The 18,279-nt window shown below is 33.9% G+C and overlaps 1 protein-coding gene and 1 pseudogene across 1 annotated transcript in view; both read right to left on the reverse strand.

The window, feature by feature from the left end:
- Positions 1-16,417, reverse strand: part of LOC117683482 (prostatic acid phosphatase) — a 29,255-nt gene extending 12,838 nt beyond the window's left edge. The window contains exons 1-3 of the mRNA XM_066073011.1: positions 16,085-16,417; positions 2,649-2,744; positions 1,388-1,483 (exon numbers count right to left, since the gene is read on the reverse strand). Of these exons, the coding sequence (XP_065929083.1) occupies positions 1,388-1,483; positions 2,649-2,744; positions 16,085-16,180 (288 nt within the window). The 5' untranslated portion in view covers positions 16,181-16,417. The remainder of the gene's footprint in view (positions 1-1,387; positions 1,484-2,648; positions 2,745-16,084) is intronic.
- LOC136272207 (uncharacterized) lies at positions 7,269-8,688 on the reverse strand (annotated as a pseudogene).
- Positions 16,418-18,279: the final 1,862 nt, after the last annotated feature.

Below are 18,279 nucleotides of genomic sequence, written 5' to 3' on the forward strand. Positions count from 1 at the left end.
TGATAGATACAGATGTGTTGAAAAGTTACAATAAATATGTTTAGAAATAATATCTTTTGGGATTAGAGCGGTATTTTATCGAGTTGGAAAGCTCTACCGCCTACTGTTACAGCTTTTGTTTTAACTGAATCGAAACTGTTTGACTAGGTATTTACTAACGGGTTCGATATTTCTTTACATGAATGTAAGTGATAATGCTTTAAAATAAAGAAAAATCAACGCCATTTGAATATTTTATTACGGGAAGATTTTACTTGGAATAAAAGAGATGAGATGGACATGCGGGCGTGCCGAGGTGCTGAATACAATTAGCCATTACATATCATTCACTGACAGGTGTGTTCAAGTCTATTTTTTTTCACCTGGTTTTCCAAGGAAAATCCGGTTATTAAAATGGTGAAATTGGCGACAGGTGGTTGGGTGAGCGCTGTCAAAAGTGTACCCCTATTGTACATACAACTCTTCCTTCAGTTTTCAAGATAGGAAGTTGATGTTTTGCAGATCAATTGTACATTTATCTGAGATGTGCATATTACTTGAATTTTCAAAAAAAAAAAAAAAAAATACCATCTATTGAACTTAGTTATTTTTTGGTAAAATATTTTACATAGGGTACTCCAATTGTAATGATAACTCCTCCCACCAAAAGTTTTCAAATTAGAAAGTTGTTGTTTTGCAGATCAATTGTACACATATCAGAGATGTGCATATTACTTGGATTTTGATTAATGATAATTTATTAAAAAAAAAAAACCACCTGTTGCATATGAAGTACCCCATTACTCTGGAGAGGGAGTGTTTATCAATTCAGGGTTGACAAAAGGATTATGGATACTATCCGCACAAAAGAAAACCAAGTTTGCTGTCACACTGACAGCTTTTCCATTGTTTCATATATGTTTCTGTTGGTACATCAATCAGTACAATTAAAACACCTACCGGGTATATTTTCACAAATAAGTTAACTCAGAGTATGACCTTCCAATTTTTTTATTCTTTTGTAAAGTGTAGTGATGTCTCAACTGAGACTCAAACCCAGGCCCACTTGCATACCATGCCAGCGCTCTAACCATTGAGATATTGAGACCTGGCCCCAAGATCATGAAGCAGTCTTAGACTTAAGTCAGATTTAATACACTGTCTTATTGTCTTGTGATTGACAACATCGAAAAAATGAAATGCTATTGGAAAGTGTCTCTATATTATGTTGATAGTTACAAAGTTTAAGGATAATTTTATGACATATTTTAATTTTATAAAAGATTGCAATTTAGTCTTAAGTCTAAAATGCTTCATGATCCTGAGGCCAGATATATTGACTGACAGTCGCACACCTGTTATCCCAGTGACACTTTTAGTTTTACTCCAAACTTAAAATAGCACCAACCTCTTTGTGTTTGTAGGTCTTATTAAGTAATGTATTCTCTGTCGTGTAGCGATTCCTCAACCACTGGCCAAGGGCGTGGTGCTGACTCATTCCAATCTAAAGGCAAACGTAGAAAAAAAAATCAACCAATCATAACATTGATTACATCCGACATGGTAAATCACTTAAATACTCAGTGACACTTGATCTACTAAACATTGAGGCATTATCTTGGCTGTGTATTTTTACTTAGTTTACTAAGTAGTTTTCCTATTAAATAATTCTTAGTAAGAAAATTGATTGCTATAAAAGAAACTGACAAGACTGAAATCTACATGATCCAGTAAAACGACCTCTCTGAATATGAATATAAGCATTCCTTTATATTCTAAAAACTACTTTCTAATATGCATTGTTAAGATCATTTAATGTCAACTTTAATTCCAGTAGCTATATTAAATAATGTTAATAATTATCATAAATTGACATGTATCTTTTGTGTTCTCTAATTTGGTGTTGACTTAAATTTGCATGGATTATTTCTTGAATGCATGGTCAAAACATATTAAGCTATATTGAGAGCATAGACTTCCAAGACCTGAAACAAGCTGACCCCAAATTTTCAAGTAGTTTATCAACCATGGTAACTTTCATAATAAAACTTAAGGAAAAATTATGTGTACGGTAAGTCATTCTGATCCACCAAATTATTAACTTTCAGGAACATACTTTCTCTGAGTTTTAATGTAAGATTAATTGAATAATTCTGAGAAAGATATAAATAGTGGGATATGAAGTGCAGATTTTTATTTTTTTTAAAATAAATTCATATTTTTTTTTTTTTGCAATGATTGTTCCCTTTATATATCCACATTAACCATCAAAGAAAGCATTTTTAATTGTAATAAAGACAATATAATGTACTGGCTATTGTACTAGGCTTTTTCAAAGAAACATAGGTTGGAGAAAAAATTCAGTTAGAACCATTTTAAAAAGAGCTTGGACTTTGGGTAATTGTGTCAAATAGCAGCAATGTGACAAAGGCCTGTCTATCTAATTGCTGGCCACTCAGCCATGGCTCTTTGAAATCAACAAGATTTGCCTGGCTTTTGAGCTGAGACTACGCAATCGGTGCATCATTTTGCTTGAAACCACCTCATTTTAACTTGTTTTGACGCAAAAAATAGATAGCTACGCCCTACTAAAAGTCCAATGTCTTGTTAAAATGGTTCTAATATATAAATCAAAATTGATATCTACTGCATCTAAGGTTAATTAATACCTTGGATAGCCAGCCTAGTCCATTGGGCCAATCATCTAACTGATGGGTGTCCTTTGGCAACATAACGATAGGGGATCTGTCTCCATGACGATAGACCTAAATTTTAAGAAACACAATATACTCAATAAATCTTTGTTCCACTCCCCCAACTCCTATATACAACTAAATTGTCAAATTCATAAATAAAAAAAATCATTCAAATGCAACAACATGTACAAATTCAATTTTTTGGTATGAAATTGATAGCAAAAATTTAGCTAGATTCTGTCATTAGACAGTAATACCCGCACTAAGTGTTTGCCCCTAAATAACACTGTTTTGTACCAGTTTAATTAAAAATGATGAAGGCCACATGCAAGTTCCGGTAATACATTTAAAAATTATAGTTTTCATAACTGAAGGATGAGATCCCTTCCAATATGATAATAACACATGAGAGGCACTTAATGTGCAATTTGGGGTGGAACTTAATAATTTTAACTTTTCATGTCATAGAAAGTATACTGGTCTATATAATTATTACAAACTAAATTAAATTATGCCCGCTCTCTGCGGCGGTTGCCGGCTTTAGATTTGCTTCTGTGTGCCTACATGTACATAATCGTGTGCACGGATTTAGAAAAGGGGTGGGAGTGATGGGTCCAGACCCTCCCCCCCCCCCCCCCCCCCCCCAATGAAAATTCATTTAAATCAATAGTAAAATTACCAAAAATACACCTCGGACTCCAATGCCCTTACAGACATGTAATTGCTCTAACCCTTAAGGTAACATTTTGGGGGAAAATATTTCATTTATACTGGTGTGCTGCACCACCTTAAAGCTGTTATTTTCCTCATAAAATAGTGCAAGGGGTTTTGAAGAATATAGGTCATAAATATATGCATGTTACAAATAACTGCAAGATCTTTGTCTGAAGTTATGTACACAATAATTTAACAAAGGTCTACAGGTCTCAATTGCGGATACTAGTTTTACAAAGCTCTTCGATTATATGGGTTTTAGGTGGTATACTACAGTCATGTATGTGTTTTTCATATGCAGAAAAGGTTTTGAAGAATAGGTCGTAAAAATACATGCATGTTACAAATAACTGATCGTTGTCTGAAGTTATGTACACAACACAGGTCTACAGGTCTCAATTGCTGGTACTAGTTTTACCCAGCTCTTAATCCATTAGATGTACATACATGTGTTTTTCAAATGCAAAAAAGGATTAGTAAACATGCATAAACATTTCTTTTGTGGTGATCAGCTAAAGGGATTCATATTGTGCTATAATTGGATTATCATTATGATGTTGACCAATATAGGTAAGCATAATACATGTATAGTGAGTATTATAGTAGCACAATATTATGAGACACCGGTATGTACATAAGTATTAACTTTCACTTTCTAAATAAGTGATCTCCCTTTGCTAGCATACTGTATCATCATCTTTTAATATTTAGATAAGTTTATCATCATCACCTATCCTATCGCATTTGTAAAGTTTCTGTCATTTTAATTGCAAAAGTTATTTTTTCATTTGTCAGACTTACAGTATTCAGTTGACCCCATATTGACCCTGTAACAATTTCATATTAAATTTGTGTATTTCATGTATAAGTATATAAGTGTACAGACTTATCATTTTTATATGAGTTATAATAGGAAGGAAGGGGTCTTTCTTTTTTAATGTATTACAATGCATCAAATACAATGTAGGCCATGACCCTATGGGATTGTTTAAATTTGAGTTTGTTTGGGGGTGGGGGTTCCAAGTCATATATTTGACAATTTTTTGATGTAATTTAAAATAAGTAAGCCATACTACAGTCATGAACATGAACAGTATAGAACAAAACACAAACTAATATATATATATATATATATATACATGTACATAGGAAGAATTACAAAACATACAGGATAGATCTATATCTGGGTTCTTAAATTGAATCATATATCATGTAGACATATTATTGTTTCTTTGTTCAAGGCATTTCAAATGGTATGTAGGTCATGATCCCAAGTGCTCTTCCTGAAATTATCAAATATCATAAAAACCATAGAGATTCCCACCTTAATCCAAAGATATTATTCCTCCTCTGGTCATGGTGCATCAGATCATTATGGTATATAAGTCATGACACTAAGGGGTCATCCTGACCCCCTTAGAATCAGAAATTGTCAATTATCTTAAAATTATTGATGTTTGATGATCCTATCTCTATTTAATCTTTATTATTAAGTCTACCAAATGAAATTTGGAGACTTGTTATTTTTGTACGGTTCTTATTACATGTATCATTATTCTTTTTCTTCTTTCCCGCTCTGAACTTGTTTCTCAGAGATGGCTGAACAGAATTGTACAAAACCCTAGGATACAATAGGCCTGCATATATAGTTGTGCACCCTAGTTTGATTTTTCTCTTTTGGGGTTAGACAACCACTTTTCGGGGGGGGGGGGGGGGGGGGGGGGGGGGGGTTCAAAAGGGTGTGGGGTCTAACATTGAACCTTATGGGAAGAATTGTAGACTCTATTGAAACTGACAAAGATAATAATATAGGGTTTTCATAATCATATATTGACTGTTACTGGCAATATATAAGGTTTATTAGATCTGACCCCTGGGGTCATCCCCACCCCCCAGGAATTGGAAATTACCATATATCTCAGAAACTGTTATAATCATGACCCCTAAACCATATATATTCTTGTTCCTTATATCAAGGGGCATCAAATGTTATGTAGGTCATGGGCCCTGTGGGTGGTCCTGATCCCCCTCGAACAGCAAGTCCCTTAACATCTTCAAAACAGTTGAGATCCCCAATCTGGGTGGGGGGTGGTCGTGAACCCCCTCAAACAGGAAGTGTACAAATATCTCAGAAACTGTTGAGATCCCCACCCCTTAACCATATATATTCTTGATCCTTTAAGGTAAAGGGCATCAACTGGTATGTAGGTAATGGGCCTCGGGGTTAAATTTAACCCTTTGTGTGCTGACTTGTTTTACGGCAACTTATGTCCCAGTACTGAGTTGTTTCAGAACATCAGCAAATTTAGTAGCATATCGTATTTAACATTAAGTAATTTTAGTAATTGTTAGCTTACGCTGTTGAAATTTGTCACAGATATTGTTTCATATCAGCTCTCTCTGACACAAATTAATGAAGATGGATTTTTACATTTATGCCCATTTTTCGGTAACCATGGCAACAAAAATTAAGTAAAATGAAGATTTTTTGATATTCAATGTTTTAATATGGGGATAACATCAAACTTCCCATAATAAAATGAAAAAAAAAATTAATACAAGTACTTTTGAAAAATTAAATCAAGAAAATAAAAAGAATTGCTGGCAAAATTATCAGAAATCAATTCAAAAAATTAATTTCAATGCATGCGTTAAATCAATGAATATCAAATGTCAATTAATGTCAATGAATTATAAATTCCGATAAAATGTGGACAGTTAAATATATAGTGAAGTGAGTTCACCTCTCAGTGGGCTGGCCTAATAGCCTCTTATAAGCTAAAACATAGTCTTGCTTGGTGTGGTATATCGCAAAACATGGCTCTATGCACAATACCAGATTGCATTGGCTACATTCATATAAAGTCTGCCTTCCTGGCCTTTTTCTTCTTTCCACTCATCTGCACGCTTTGCAGCATATACAAAATATTTTTTCTAACAATTGATGAAATTTAAGTCTGTTAAGTTGAAATCAGTTCGGTTTTTCAACTTTCATCAGAGAATTTTACGAGTATGGAGTTACCTTAATTGTATTTATATGCTTATTCCTCCTTTCCTACTACAGATGATGTTGTGACCTTCCTTGTTCAGGCAATATAAATATAAGTCTTGACAAGGTGAACTTGTGTTGCGTCTTCGGGGTCAAAGACTATTTAAGGAGAGAGGAATGTAGTAGTTGGGGCTTTATGATATGACAGTGGATATTGGCCTGGATAGCTCAATGGTAGGCTCCAGACTAGAGATGCAGGGGTCCCAGGTTCGATTCCTTGTCCAACCATAGATTTTCATTGTATTTATATGCTCATTCCTGTTTTTGTACCATACATTAAATATTACCACCAGAGTTGCTCAGGAGCTTATGGATCAGTTTTCTTTGAAAAAGCCTATGATTTCTTCACAATTTTCCTTGTAAAGGACATAAGTATTTAAAATGATGAGGGTCAAAATGGGAAAAAATACTTTTTTCCACCATTTCAAAGTTTTCACTGCAAGCAAAGATCAATTCAAGAGTCGATCCTAATAAATACATTTTACTTTCCACATGCATGGTTGGAAAGTGATTACAATTCATGCATTTTAAAACTGCTTATCAATAAACTATATTTTTGGTAAAGTTTGGTTTATGTTGAAAACATTTCAGATCAACAGAGCACAAAATAAATGTTTATAGCAAATGCAAAATAGGAAAGTAGAATGCTGCAATGACTATCTGAAAATAGTTTGGGAACCTCTTAGAGTATCCCACGTCAATAAGAACGGACTGTGCCAGCTAGTAGCACCCATTACGAGACACCATAGATCCATGAATAGTTGTGGACTTGAAAAATACATGTACCGGTAATTGTCACAGTATAGAATGTGTCCAAAAGCATAGTGGTTTCATAAAAGTGACATAACCAAGTCGCAAGTATCACCTTTGTCACTGGGGTGGAGGGGGGGGGGGGGGGTGTCTGAAGATTTCCCTGTGTGCAACTTCATTTTCAAACAATACTCATTTTCCGCATCACAAAGTATGTAAGCTTTAGGCCCATACTTGTCTGGCTTAATTATCTGGACTGTACACTTGGAAATGTAGATTTCCTCTCCAAGGGACCATGGCTTTATCTATGCATAAATTTTGATGGGGCTGATACACATGCAATGTCAAACCTTGAAAGAATCAAGTTAGCAGAAATATATTCACAGAATCAGTATTTATTTCAGTAAACAAATTCTTTTGTTATACCCCTGTAAACAGTTACCATATAACTAGTACTCTATACGAAAAAAAGTCCAGCATTTTGACTGTTGGACTGGAACTGTTAGATTGGAACTGTTAAAATCGACTGTTAAAAAAGACTGTTGACCGGTGACGTCACAATCCGTGAAAACGTGTTATTGATTACTAATAGAAGGGGTATAACAAAACAGTTGTTGACTGTGACTGTGTCTCAAAGGACTATGTGCAGTATGGTCAAATATCTGCCCCCGATATCTGTCCTTCGGCCTTGGGCAACAGTTTGCGAGCCGGTCCGACAGATCAACTGTTGCCCTGGAAGGCCGCGGGCAACAGTTTGCGAGCCGGTCCGACAGATCAACTGTTGCCCTCGACCCCAGTCAACAACTGTATATTACTATGACCATTTTAAAGGATATATCTTTAAGAAACGGACTAACACACTCTGTGAAATTGAATTTTGATTGTGATGTGACCATGACTTGATCAATAACTTGGATTAGGGACATGATGCATCCTCAGGTCAAGTTTGACCAAAGGGTTTTGAACTAGTGACCATTCGGTTACTGATATACCGGTAATACTTTTGACCACTTAGCTACATGTATGTGCTCCACAACATTTGATGTTTCTTACAAGGATTTATAATGGGTAAATCTTACATATTGTATCCATCTCTATCTACCAGAAGGGCACAAACATATAAGTGTTTGATTATCTACCATAAATATTAAGCAAAAGATAGTGGTAGTAGAAACCTGGGACAGAATATCGAAGTGGTCTGCACAAATCACGTCCTCTAGCTCACAAATATACAGACAAACAAGGTGATTCTAAACCCCCCCCCCCCCCCCCAATTCCATTTCAGGTAGGTATCATGATAAATAAAGTTCTATATCATCAGACTTATTACATGCATTACATTTTCTTTACCCCTCCAAAATCTTGTGATACAATGGACCCAGTTTAAAGAGAGAATCATAGCCATCTTCCCCATGTGGCACATAATCGGAGTTGTCATTGAGATGAAAAAACAGTCATCAAAGACAAACACCTGTCCCTTGGCATGACACTTGGAAAAAAGGGTGTTGCAGTCAGTTAGTCTGTTTTCCAGTACTTGATGCAGAAGTTCCACCAGCATGAGAAGTGATATGAATTACTTCATATCTGAGGAAGTTGTTTCATAGCGTTTGTGAAACCTACTACATGAACACTGTCAATTGAGCAGAGCTCAAGAATTGCTGTGCATACAGATCTGTCTGTTGTGCAAGAAAATCAAAAACACTGTCATTGAAAAATGATTTAAATATTCTTGTGGTGAACATTTGTTGTTTATTGCTTGTATTAAGCCAGGAGATTTTGCAGTCAAGGGATGGGGGCTCCCCATCTCCTGCCACCCAGTTGTCTGAATCTATAAAATTTTCTAAGTTTTCGGTAGGTCGATCTTCTCACAAATCAAAATCGTCAAATTCAAAATCACTGTTCTCTGCTGCAAACTCATTCAAAAATGCTTCAAAATCGATGCTCCTTGCTGTTGCCATTAAATTATCTTCTGCTCAGTACACTCAGAAGATAAGTATTTACATGTACACTTGCATGTCAAAAGTACGTCAATTTTTTTTATTTTTTCCCTATATATTTCATTGAAAACAAGACTTATTTGAAAAAAGTTTTCTGTTGTTATTTTTTGAAAGATTTTGAAGAAATTTATATTGATTAAAGTAGATTGAATTCGTAAATTTTGACATTCATTGTAATATTTTTTTGATGACTCATTTGTAAAATTTGATATTTCAAACACAACACAAAGATATTTTTTAAGAGCTCTACTATATATCTTTTGCAATATGCAAGCCTCAGAAACAAAAGATTGGAAAAAATATTTAAATATGATGCAAAAAAGCTATAGAAATTGTGAATTTATCAATCCAGGTCTTTTCAAAATCGGTCAAGGGGTTACTTTTTAATGATTCTTTGAAAAATGTTGGTTTTCAATGAAATATATAATGAAAAGGAAAAACATTGACATACTTTTGACGTATGCATAGCAACATTCATTATAGCTACATTTTCCATGATTTTTGCTGTGTTCATACTAGGTTTAAATAATAGTTTCATGAATAATAACTTTTCACTTAAAAGATTATAAATAATAAGGACAAAAGATGAAAGAATTGTGGTTAAACTTTTATTTTAAAACACTGATAACTTGTAAATAACTCGCGTTTTCTGTTTGGAGATATCTCGCGCGTTTTCGAACGTGTTTATATAATTATCATGAAGGCATATGTCGTACTTACAGCAAGGATGAAACAATCAAATGTACACACAGTCCGAAAAACAATTAATCACATTGGTGTATTCATTTTTTAGCGAAAATATCACGAATGAACAAAAACAACCTGCAACTTTCGTTTTAACCGGAAGAAATACGCAAGGTTAAGGTCAATGTTAAGAAAGTCTCCAAATTTCCTTTTCTTCTTTCTTTTTTATACATTAACTTAAGTAATCTTTTACTTTTTTATCAAAATTATAGTTTTTTTCTTGATTATATATGTTATTGATTTTGTTTTCTTTGTTAGAGTTTTAGATTGACCGATTGTTTTAGAGATTAGTAATGGCGCGGAATTTCCCTATTTCCAAAATTAGATGACGAATTTAAATTCGTCTTTTAAGCTATATTCTTTTAAAAATAGGCTTATATTTTTCATTTTTTAAACAGAAATCATTTATTGTCTTTAAATTTATTGATTCACAATAAAAACACTCGACCGTTTTAATTTTATTTTAGGCTAAAGTAACTAAGTGCTGATTTCTTTCTCAAACCCAACATGTTGGGTTGCCGCACGGTAACGTCGGCTATTCCATACCCAATATGTTGGGTCGCCGCACACAAAGGGTTAATTTTTCAAAACCATAATGCACTATAGAACAGTCCCTATCATATCCCAAGATATGATGTGTCTATCCATTTAATCATTAGAGGAGTTCTAGGATCTATGGGTTTTTTTTGAGTGATAAACGTCAATTTTTTACTACTATTTGACTCCCTTTACGAAATTTTAATTTTTAAAACCTTACTACACATCTATAGAACAGTCCCTATCATATCCCAAGATATGATGTGTCTATCCATTAAATCATAAGAGGAGTTCTGGGATCTATGTTGTTTTTTTGAGAGATAAACGTCAATTTTTAGCTACTATTTGACTCCCTGGATGAAATTTAAATTTTTAAAACCTTATTGCACATCTATAGGACAGCCCCAATCATATCCCAAGAGATGACGTAGCTACTCCAAAAGTTGTAAGAGGAGTTGAGGGAACCATACTTTTTTTGCAAAAAAAAAACATCATTTTTTGTTGCCCACTGATCCTTGTAATAAACAAAAAATTCTGGAACCTGATCACGCCTCAATATGACACCCCCTATCATATTCTAGAAGATCATTTGGCTACTGCGTCAAAATAAAATGACGTTTTTGAAAACAGTTTTTTTGTAAAAAAAAAAACCGTCATTTTTCAGCCATTAAATGACCCCCAGGACAAAATTGAAAATTCCAAAACCATATTGCGCATCTATAGGATACCCTTAAACATATTCCAAGAGGTGATTTGTCTACTGTTGAAAATGTAGGAGGAGTTCGAGGAAGAAGGTTTTTTGTGAAAAAACGTCATTTTTTACAAATTATTTGACCCCCAGGACTACTAGAGAATTTTTGAAACCTTTTTACAAAACAACATGATACCCCAAATCAAACTCCAAGAGTTCAGTTTGCTGGTTTATAAGATGTAAGAGCAGTTTGAGAAAGTAAAACGTGACAGATGGACGGACTGAACAGGGAAACAACAATATACCCGAACTTTCTTTAGAAAGTGCCGGTATAATTAGCAGATAAATCAAAAAGCCTGAAATTTTGAAAGCAAGCAACTCATATAACCACCCCTGACCCCCCCCCCCCCCCCATCAATCACTTTGTGACACTCAGTTTTTAGCATGTTATTTGGGTAGTGTTTATTATTATAGCATTTTAAGTTTTTTAAGTAACATTAATTGAGATAAAGGATATTAATAGTTTGATCATCTGACATGTGTTTTAAATTGATAATAAATTATATGCCCATATGATACAAGTATCTAATTACACACCAAACCTACTATAATATGGTAATTGTCACTTTCAGAGCGACAAAGTTCAAGTATGATATAATGCAATTACAGATTATTGTACTTTGCTCCCCCACTTAATAAATTCAAATATATGAAGCCTGTAATAGAGTTGTTCATATTTCATGAATCAACAAATTATCTAACAGTACTTACTAATTCAGAAATCACAAAGATGTCATATTGTAGAAAATCCAAAAATAAACAACCGAATATACTGTAAGTGGTTTCATCCATATTTGTTAAAATACGAATTTTTGTGGATTTTATATTGTTTAGTTGATCAACAATTAAAATCTAATGTTTATTGAAATGAATGCAATTTCTAATAATATTATCTATAAAAATGATACATCTGCACTATTAATATAGCTGCCAATAATTTTTCGCAATTCTTTGATGCTGACGTACGTGATTTTCCCTTTATCCACAGATACTGATGACATCATAGTACATTTAGTACATGTAGGTACATTGTAATATTATGTTATCTTAAAACATTACAGATTTTGAACTGATTTTGACTAAAATTATTGTCGGAAACCCACGGTCGGTCTCCAAAGAGGTGTGAGAAGCGATGGACTAATTTGTTTGCAAGCTAGTATGATCATTTGAAAAGTTAAATACCAGGAAGCAATTTCTCTTTTTTCTTTCCTGAGAATTGTAATCTTACAAAGAAAATTCCTGAAACATCCGATAATTGAGTAATGATACATTATGTTTATGATATATATATATATATATATATATATACAAATGTACAGACATAGATCGGTACTCTATAATGAGGATAGGATAACTCTGTCTGATAATAATATTCGACAGGAAAAAGATGGCAGTGCAAGTAAAGGGTCCTCCACACCCTTCAGAAAATTTTTGCACACAATCTCAAAGTTTTATTTTCCTTAGAGATATGAAATTCTAGCATGTAATCATTGGGGACGTTGACAAAAATCAAATAATAAAAATGTATCACTATTCATTAAAACAAAAGCACCTTGTATTTGAACTTGGGACCTGCAGTTCAGAAGACATTCTTAATTGCTACATGTATTCCCACTTCACTACAAAGAAATGATAACCAAATACAGGGACCAAGATATCTCTGAGCCAATGTTCACTATATAGTACTGTACAGCAGTAGTACCCCCGCTCTGACATGAATATACAAAATAAGCAAAGTCGACATTTAACAGGAAATTGCATCCGATTGGTACAAAAGAAGATATGCCCAAACAAATAGTGTCTTAAAATTTAAAGCAAATGCGATAAATAGTTGCTAAGAAGACTTTGATGAAAATTTGTTTCAAAAATTGGCTTAAAACAAACAAAGTCCTCATATAACAGGAAGTTGATCAGATGTACAATTGGTATTACAATAGATACCAAGGTACTTGTATGGCATTCCTAAACAAATAAAATGTTTAAGTTTCAAGCATATATGCGATATATAGTTGCCGAGAAATCATTGAGGAAAATTTGTTTGAAAGTTTAAATTAGGCTAAATAAAATAAAAAAAATAGTAGTAATTTAATTAATTACCAACTGAACAAATTTTCCTTGAACACAAAATTAATCTATGAAAACCTGTACATGTAGATCTTGGGCATTGATCCACTGGCGAAAAGACGTCATAGTTAATTGACAGTAACTGTGCATTGTATGCATGTCTATTAATCAATGGAAATTTAATATTTCCGTGTCATTAGCACAACTTGTTTTTTTTTTTATTAATTGTGATCGACATCAAAAGAGTCCCGGCCTTACAGTTAAAGGAAATATTTCTTACAATATCACATTTGATAGAAAACCAGTCAATTATTCTGATCAAGAATGCTATCCGTTTGATATACCGGTACAGTAACCAGTCAAAACTGGTAGAATACTACCGATAAGGAAACAAAGGTGTCTGTTTGTTGGATTTTTAAAATATACTGGTACATGTAATACATGATGTATGTATAATTATATATATTTATCACAGGCACTATTATGTTTCTGAGAAAAAAATTTACCCTATAGTATGATATTATTATACTATAGTCTATAGGGTAATTTTTTTTCTCAGAAACAAGTGCCTGTGATATTAATGTATAAAGAGAACTGTTTTTTCTAAAAATGGCACAATCATGTTAAGCAACATGAAGTTATGTGTTAAACATGTTGGTTAAATTTTGCAAATTATTTATTGTTAGGATCAATTATTAAGCATCATTATAAAAAGTTCAGTTATCCTTAGTATACCCATGTATAGACCAATCCACACTTTTCAAAAGTTATGTCCCTTGGCTGCCATCTTTGGGGAAAAACCCATAAGTTTCTCACAATAACCTTTGTAGTACTATCATTTGATAATAAAATTCCGTTTCCGTTGCCGCAACTGAGAATTTTTGTAGGATGGCGCAACCCACATGTCAAAGGAATAAATTAAATTCAAAGAGATTTTATCATCATGACCACAGGATGCCCAAAGAAAAGCAAAAAGTTTGTTTTTTCTCTTTTAATTGACCCGCCATTCCAACTTTTCCCGTTTCCAACTAAACTGAAAGATAAATATGGACGGCAAAAGTGGACCAGTATAATTAACAGAAAAAATGGCTCAGAAAATTGGATGCCCAAAGATGACTCAAGGGTGTGTTCTGACATTTTATTGATGGGAGGCCAACTCCAACAAACCCATACCTCACGCTGAAACTAGGGTACACACCCCATAAGCCCATTGTAACTAGACTGCCCCCAAAGGAAAGAACTCTGCAGCCCACTAAAGAAAAAAGAAGAAGAATTGAACAACAGCCTTCCCCAATCCCAACATGTGACAAGGAAGAGAGTTACAATTTTATAAATGTGCAACTAAGTTGCTCATGTGACATGTGTGATAATGAGGAAAAATTGCCCTTTTAGAGGATAAAATTAAAGACCTTGAAATAAAACTTGATTCAAAACCAAAGGAAAAACCAGCTCCCCTCAAAAGATTTTCATTAAGCAAAGTTTTAAAATCAGATGCAAAAGTTTAATTTTACACTGGTTTTCCCAATTTGGAATCTTTCAATACTGTCTATCAAACTATACACCCCCATATTCATAAACTGCGCTACTGGAAGGGTCCAAAAAGGGTTTGTAATCCTTTAAAACAAAAGATCAAGTTCTCAAGCCATTACAGAACACTAGGTCCTAAAGAAGAAATGGTAATGTGTCTAATGAAATTAAGATTAGGCTATCTCAATGAAGATATTACAGACAGGTTTGGTGTGTCAGCCACACATGTTATGTATCCAGTGTATTTACAACTTGGATAAAACTCCTAAGCTTAGTGCTTAGCACACTGATATTCAACCCACCCAGAGAGGTAGTAATGTCAAATTTGCCCAGTTCTTTCCAAAATAATACTTATCGAAATGTACGACATATAATTGACTGTACAGAAATTTTTATTGAAACGCCAAACAATTTACAGGTAGCAGCCCAAACCTGGAGTTATTACAAACACCATAATACATGTACTGCGGAAATCTTAATCAGTATCACTCCAGCTTAATTGAATGATCATCTTTGTATCTGAGGCCTGGACTGGTCGTGCCAGTGATAAGTTAATAACACTAAATTCTGGCTTTCTAAACATAATAGAGCCCTATGATAAGGTTATGGCTGATAGGGGGTTCCCTATAAGAGAAGAGCTAACCCTGTTAAGGGCAGAGCTTTTGATTCCTTCAGGTAGGCGGGGGGTTTCTCAAATGTCTGCTTCTGACGTGTCAAAAACTAAAGCTATTGCAAATAGGCGTATATACGTAGAGCAAGCAATAAGCCGTATGAAACAGTTTCATATCATCAAAAATGAATGCCAATTACCCTATTACATCACTTATATAATACAATTAAAATAATTGCTGGCATTTGCAATTTATACCACTACCTAGATATTAAGTAGGTACATGTATTTACAAATGACTTTGTAAAATTTAGTAATGTACTTGTTAGGTACATATGATTGTTATGTACCTGTTATCGATATATGTTGAGGACTATATAATCAAATTAACTTCAGTGAAGTTAATTTGATTGATTTCTTTAAAACAATCATTGCACCAAAAGTGTGTGAAAAACAAAATATACCTGTTATATCATGCCATGTAAAAATGTTGGATGAATCATTTTTACTTGAACATCTTCCAACATATTTTCCCTCAAAAGGAGGTAGAATTTTTTTTTATATTTGCCTTATTGAGCGACTGATTAATAAAAATTCAGGTGCCTGTGCATGTACCACCTTATCAAGCCTAGTTTCCATTTAAATGAAATACATTAAAAAGCTCACCAGATTAACCATAACAAGCTTTCCTTCGCCGGCTGACGGATCGAGGACACAGACGAGTACAGAAACAAAAAGAAAAAAATTATAAAACATCTCCATACTGAAGGGAGAAAGCTGAATTAGCCGGTTTATACCGACAGATATGGACCCGACCAAATTTCAAAATGAAAGTTGCTCTATTTTCACATCATGGTCACATGATTGATTGAAGAGTTCATTTGTTTTCCGATCCCGAGCTAAATCTATGAAATGCACTTGTCAGATCCCGACTTCGTTCATCAACCTCTGTATTTCTATCTAATCAGCACTAATATGTTTTACGGCGCTACCATTAGGGCGAGCACAGCATGTTATTAAATATTGAATTATGATAAATCAATACAAATAAAAATAGCAACATAACGTAAATGAATTTGAATGCAAACCAAAATAAAACATCTATTTTTCAGTAAATTGTCATTATTCATAATTTAATTACAAGATTATTTTATTCATTTATAAGTAGAATTGATCTCAGATACAATGTTGTTGAATAATAAAGATTTTAACATAATGATTTGAACATTATGCTCATTGCAGTTTATTTCCTCTTTTCTTGCAGCAAACATTTTTCTTAAACTTACATATAAAAAATTGACTTATCATAGAGTTGCGCCCCCCCCCCCCCCCCCCCCCGCTACGCGAGGATGGAGAGGATATTTACACAATGAAATGCTTTCTTTGCTGATTCATACGGGATATTACCAAGTACATGTATGATAAATGGTCATAAAGCATTTACTGGGTATTTGAGATAACTAGTGGCTTTTAAATTACCGGTGTAATTTTGGTTCATTTATGAGATTTGACTCGGCGTGATATTTCATTTTTTAATAACCGTACGGAATGTCAAAAACATTGTCCAATTCCGTTGTAAATCAAATCGTTCTTACTTAAAAATCCACCAGTTCTAATCATAATACTTGGTTGTATTCTATATACCCTTTGACTTGGGGCCTTGGATTTTATGGATTACAACAAGTGGAAGATCTCAGACATTCTGCACCCTCAGTAAGACCTGTATAAGTAAAATATCATGTTTATTTTTTAAAAGATAATTTATTATTTGTAATAGAAGAGATGAAATTACTACAACTAGGTTCGATTTCAGGACCCTTCAGCTCACAAACCAACACTCTACTGGTGTGCGACCAATTCTCGCCAAGTACCATTTCTTGCAGATACATGGTGATGTCAGTTTTCATATATTATTTTATGTGTTGATAAAATGATGTCACAATGTACTTCCTCAATTTTACATAACTTTTCCCAGGAATTTGGTATTGATTTACTACTACTTTGACAAGCTTTCTTGCAAAATATTAGGATACTTATAACAGGCATATCTGCAAAATACTAAAGTATGCAATCTCCTATATTTTTTGAAAATACCATTGAATTGCTGATACAAAAAAAATGTACAGCACAGGAAAATTCACTATATTATAAATTGTAGCTTCACCGGGGACGGGCTTGAACTCACGACCTATGAAACCTGTGCTACTAGCAGGGAATGGCCACCGCTCTAACCACTTGGCCATCTAGGCATATATCTATATATAAATAAAATTTCAATCAAATCAAAAAAGATTTTAAATAATAATACTTTTACTGAATTTCTTTAAAACGAGGAGATAAAAAAAGATGCTCAAAGAACGTGTCGTCTGACCTTAAGGACAGATGCGTGTGAGTTGCCAAATTTAAAACGGGTCACCAGGATTGCAGAAAGCAGAGGGTCTTATTTCTTGGTAAAATTTGAATATTTTAATTGGACAACGATCAGGTACTTCTAAATTTTCCCACATTTATGGCTTGACAACGCGAATGTCTCGAGGATTAAATCTTTTTCGGGTTTTGGATTGACGTTCATTGAAGGTTAAAAGTTCGACACCGCTGCTGTCTTTTTGTAGAAAGATGTCCCCTATGACATTGATCTGTGTTCGTCGGAGCCCCTTAGGCCAAAAATATAGTGTTAAAAAGCCACAGGGAATTGATCACACTCTCGGAATTGTTTACACCCAACAGTTCTTTTTCCCATAATTGATTTATTTCTTCGTCTGTTATTTTGTCTGATTTTTGGGATATATCGCCCCTCCCCTCGTTTTTCAGATCCTTTTGTTTTGCTTTTAATACTTCCCTAACTTTAGAAAATTCCAAAC

Source organism: Magallana gigas, chromosome 10, assembly GCF_963853765.1.
Source record: "Magallana gigas chromosome 10, xbMagGiga1.1, whole genome shotgun sequence".
Taxonomy (NCBI): Eukaryota; Metazoa; Mollusca; class Bivalvia; order Ostreida; family Ostreidae; genus Magallana; species Magallana gigas.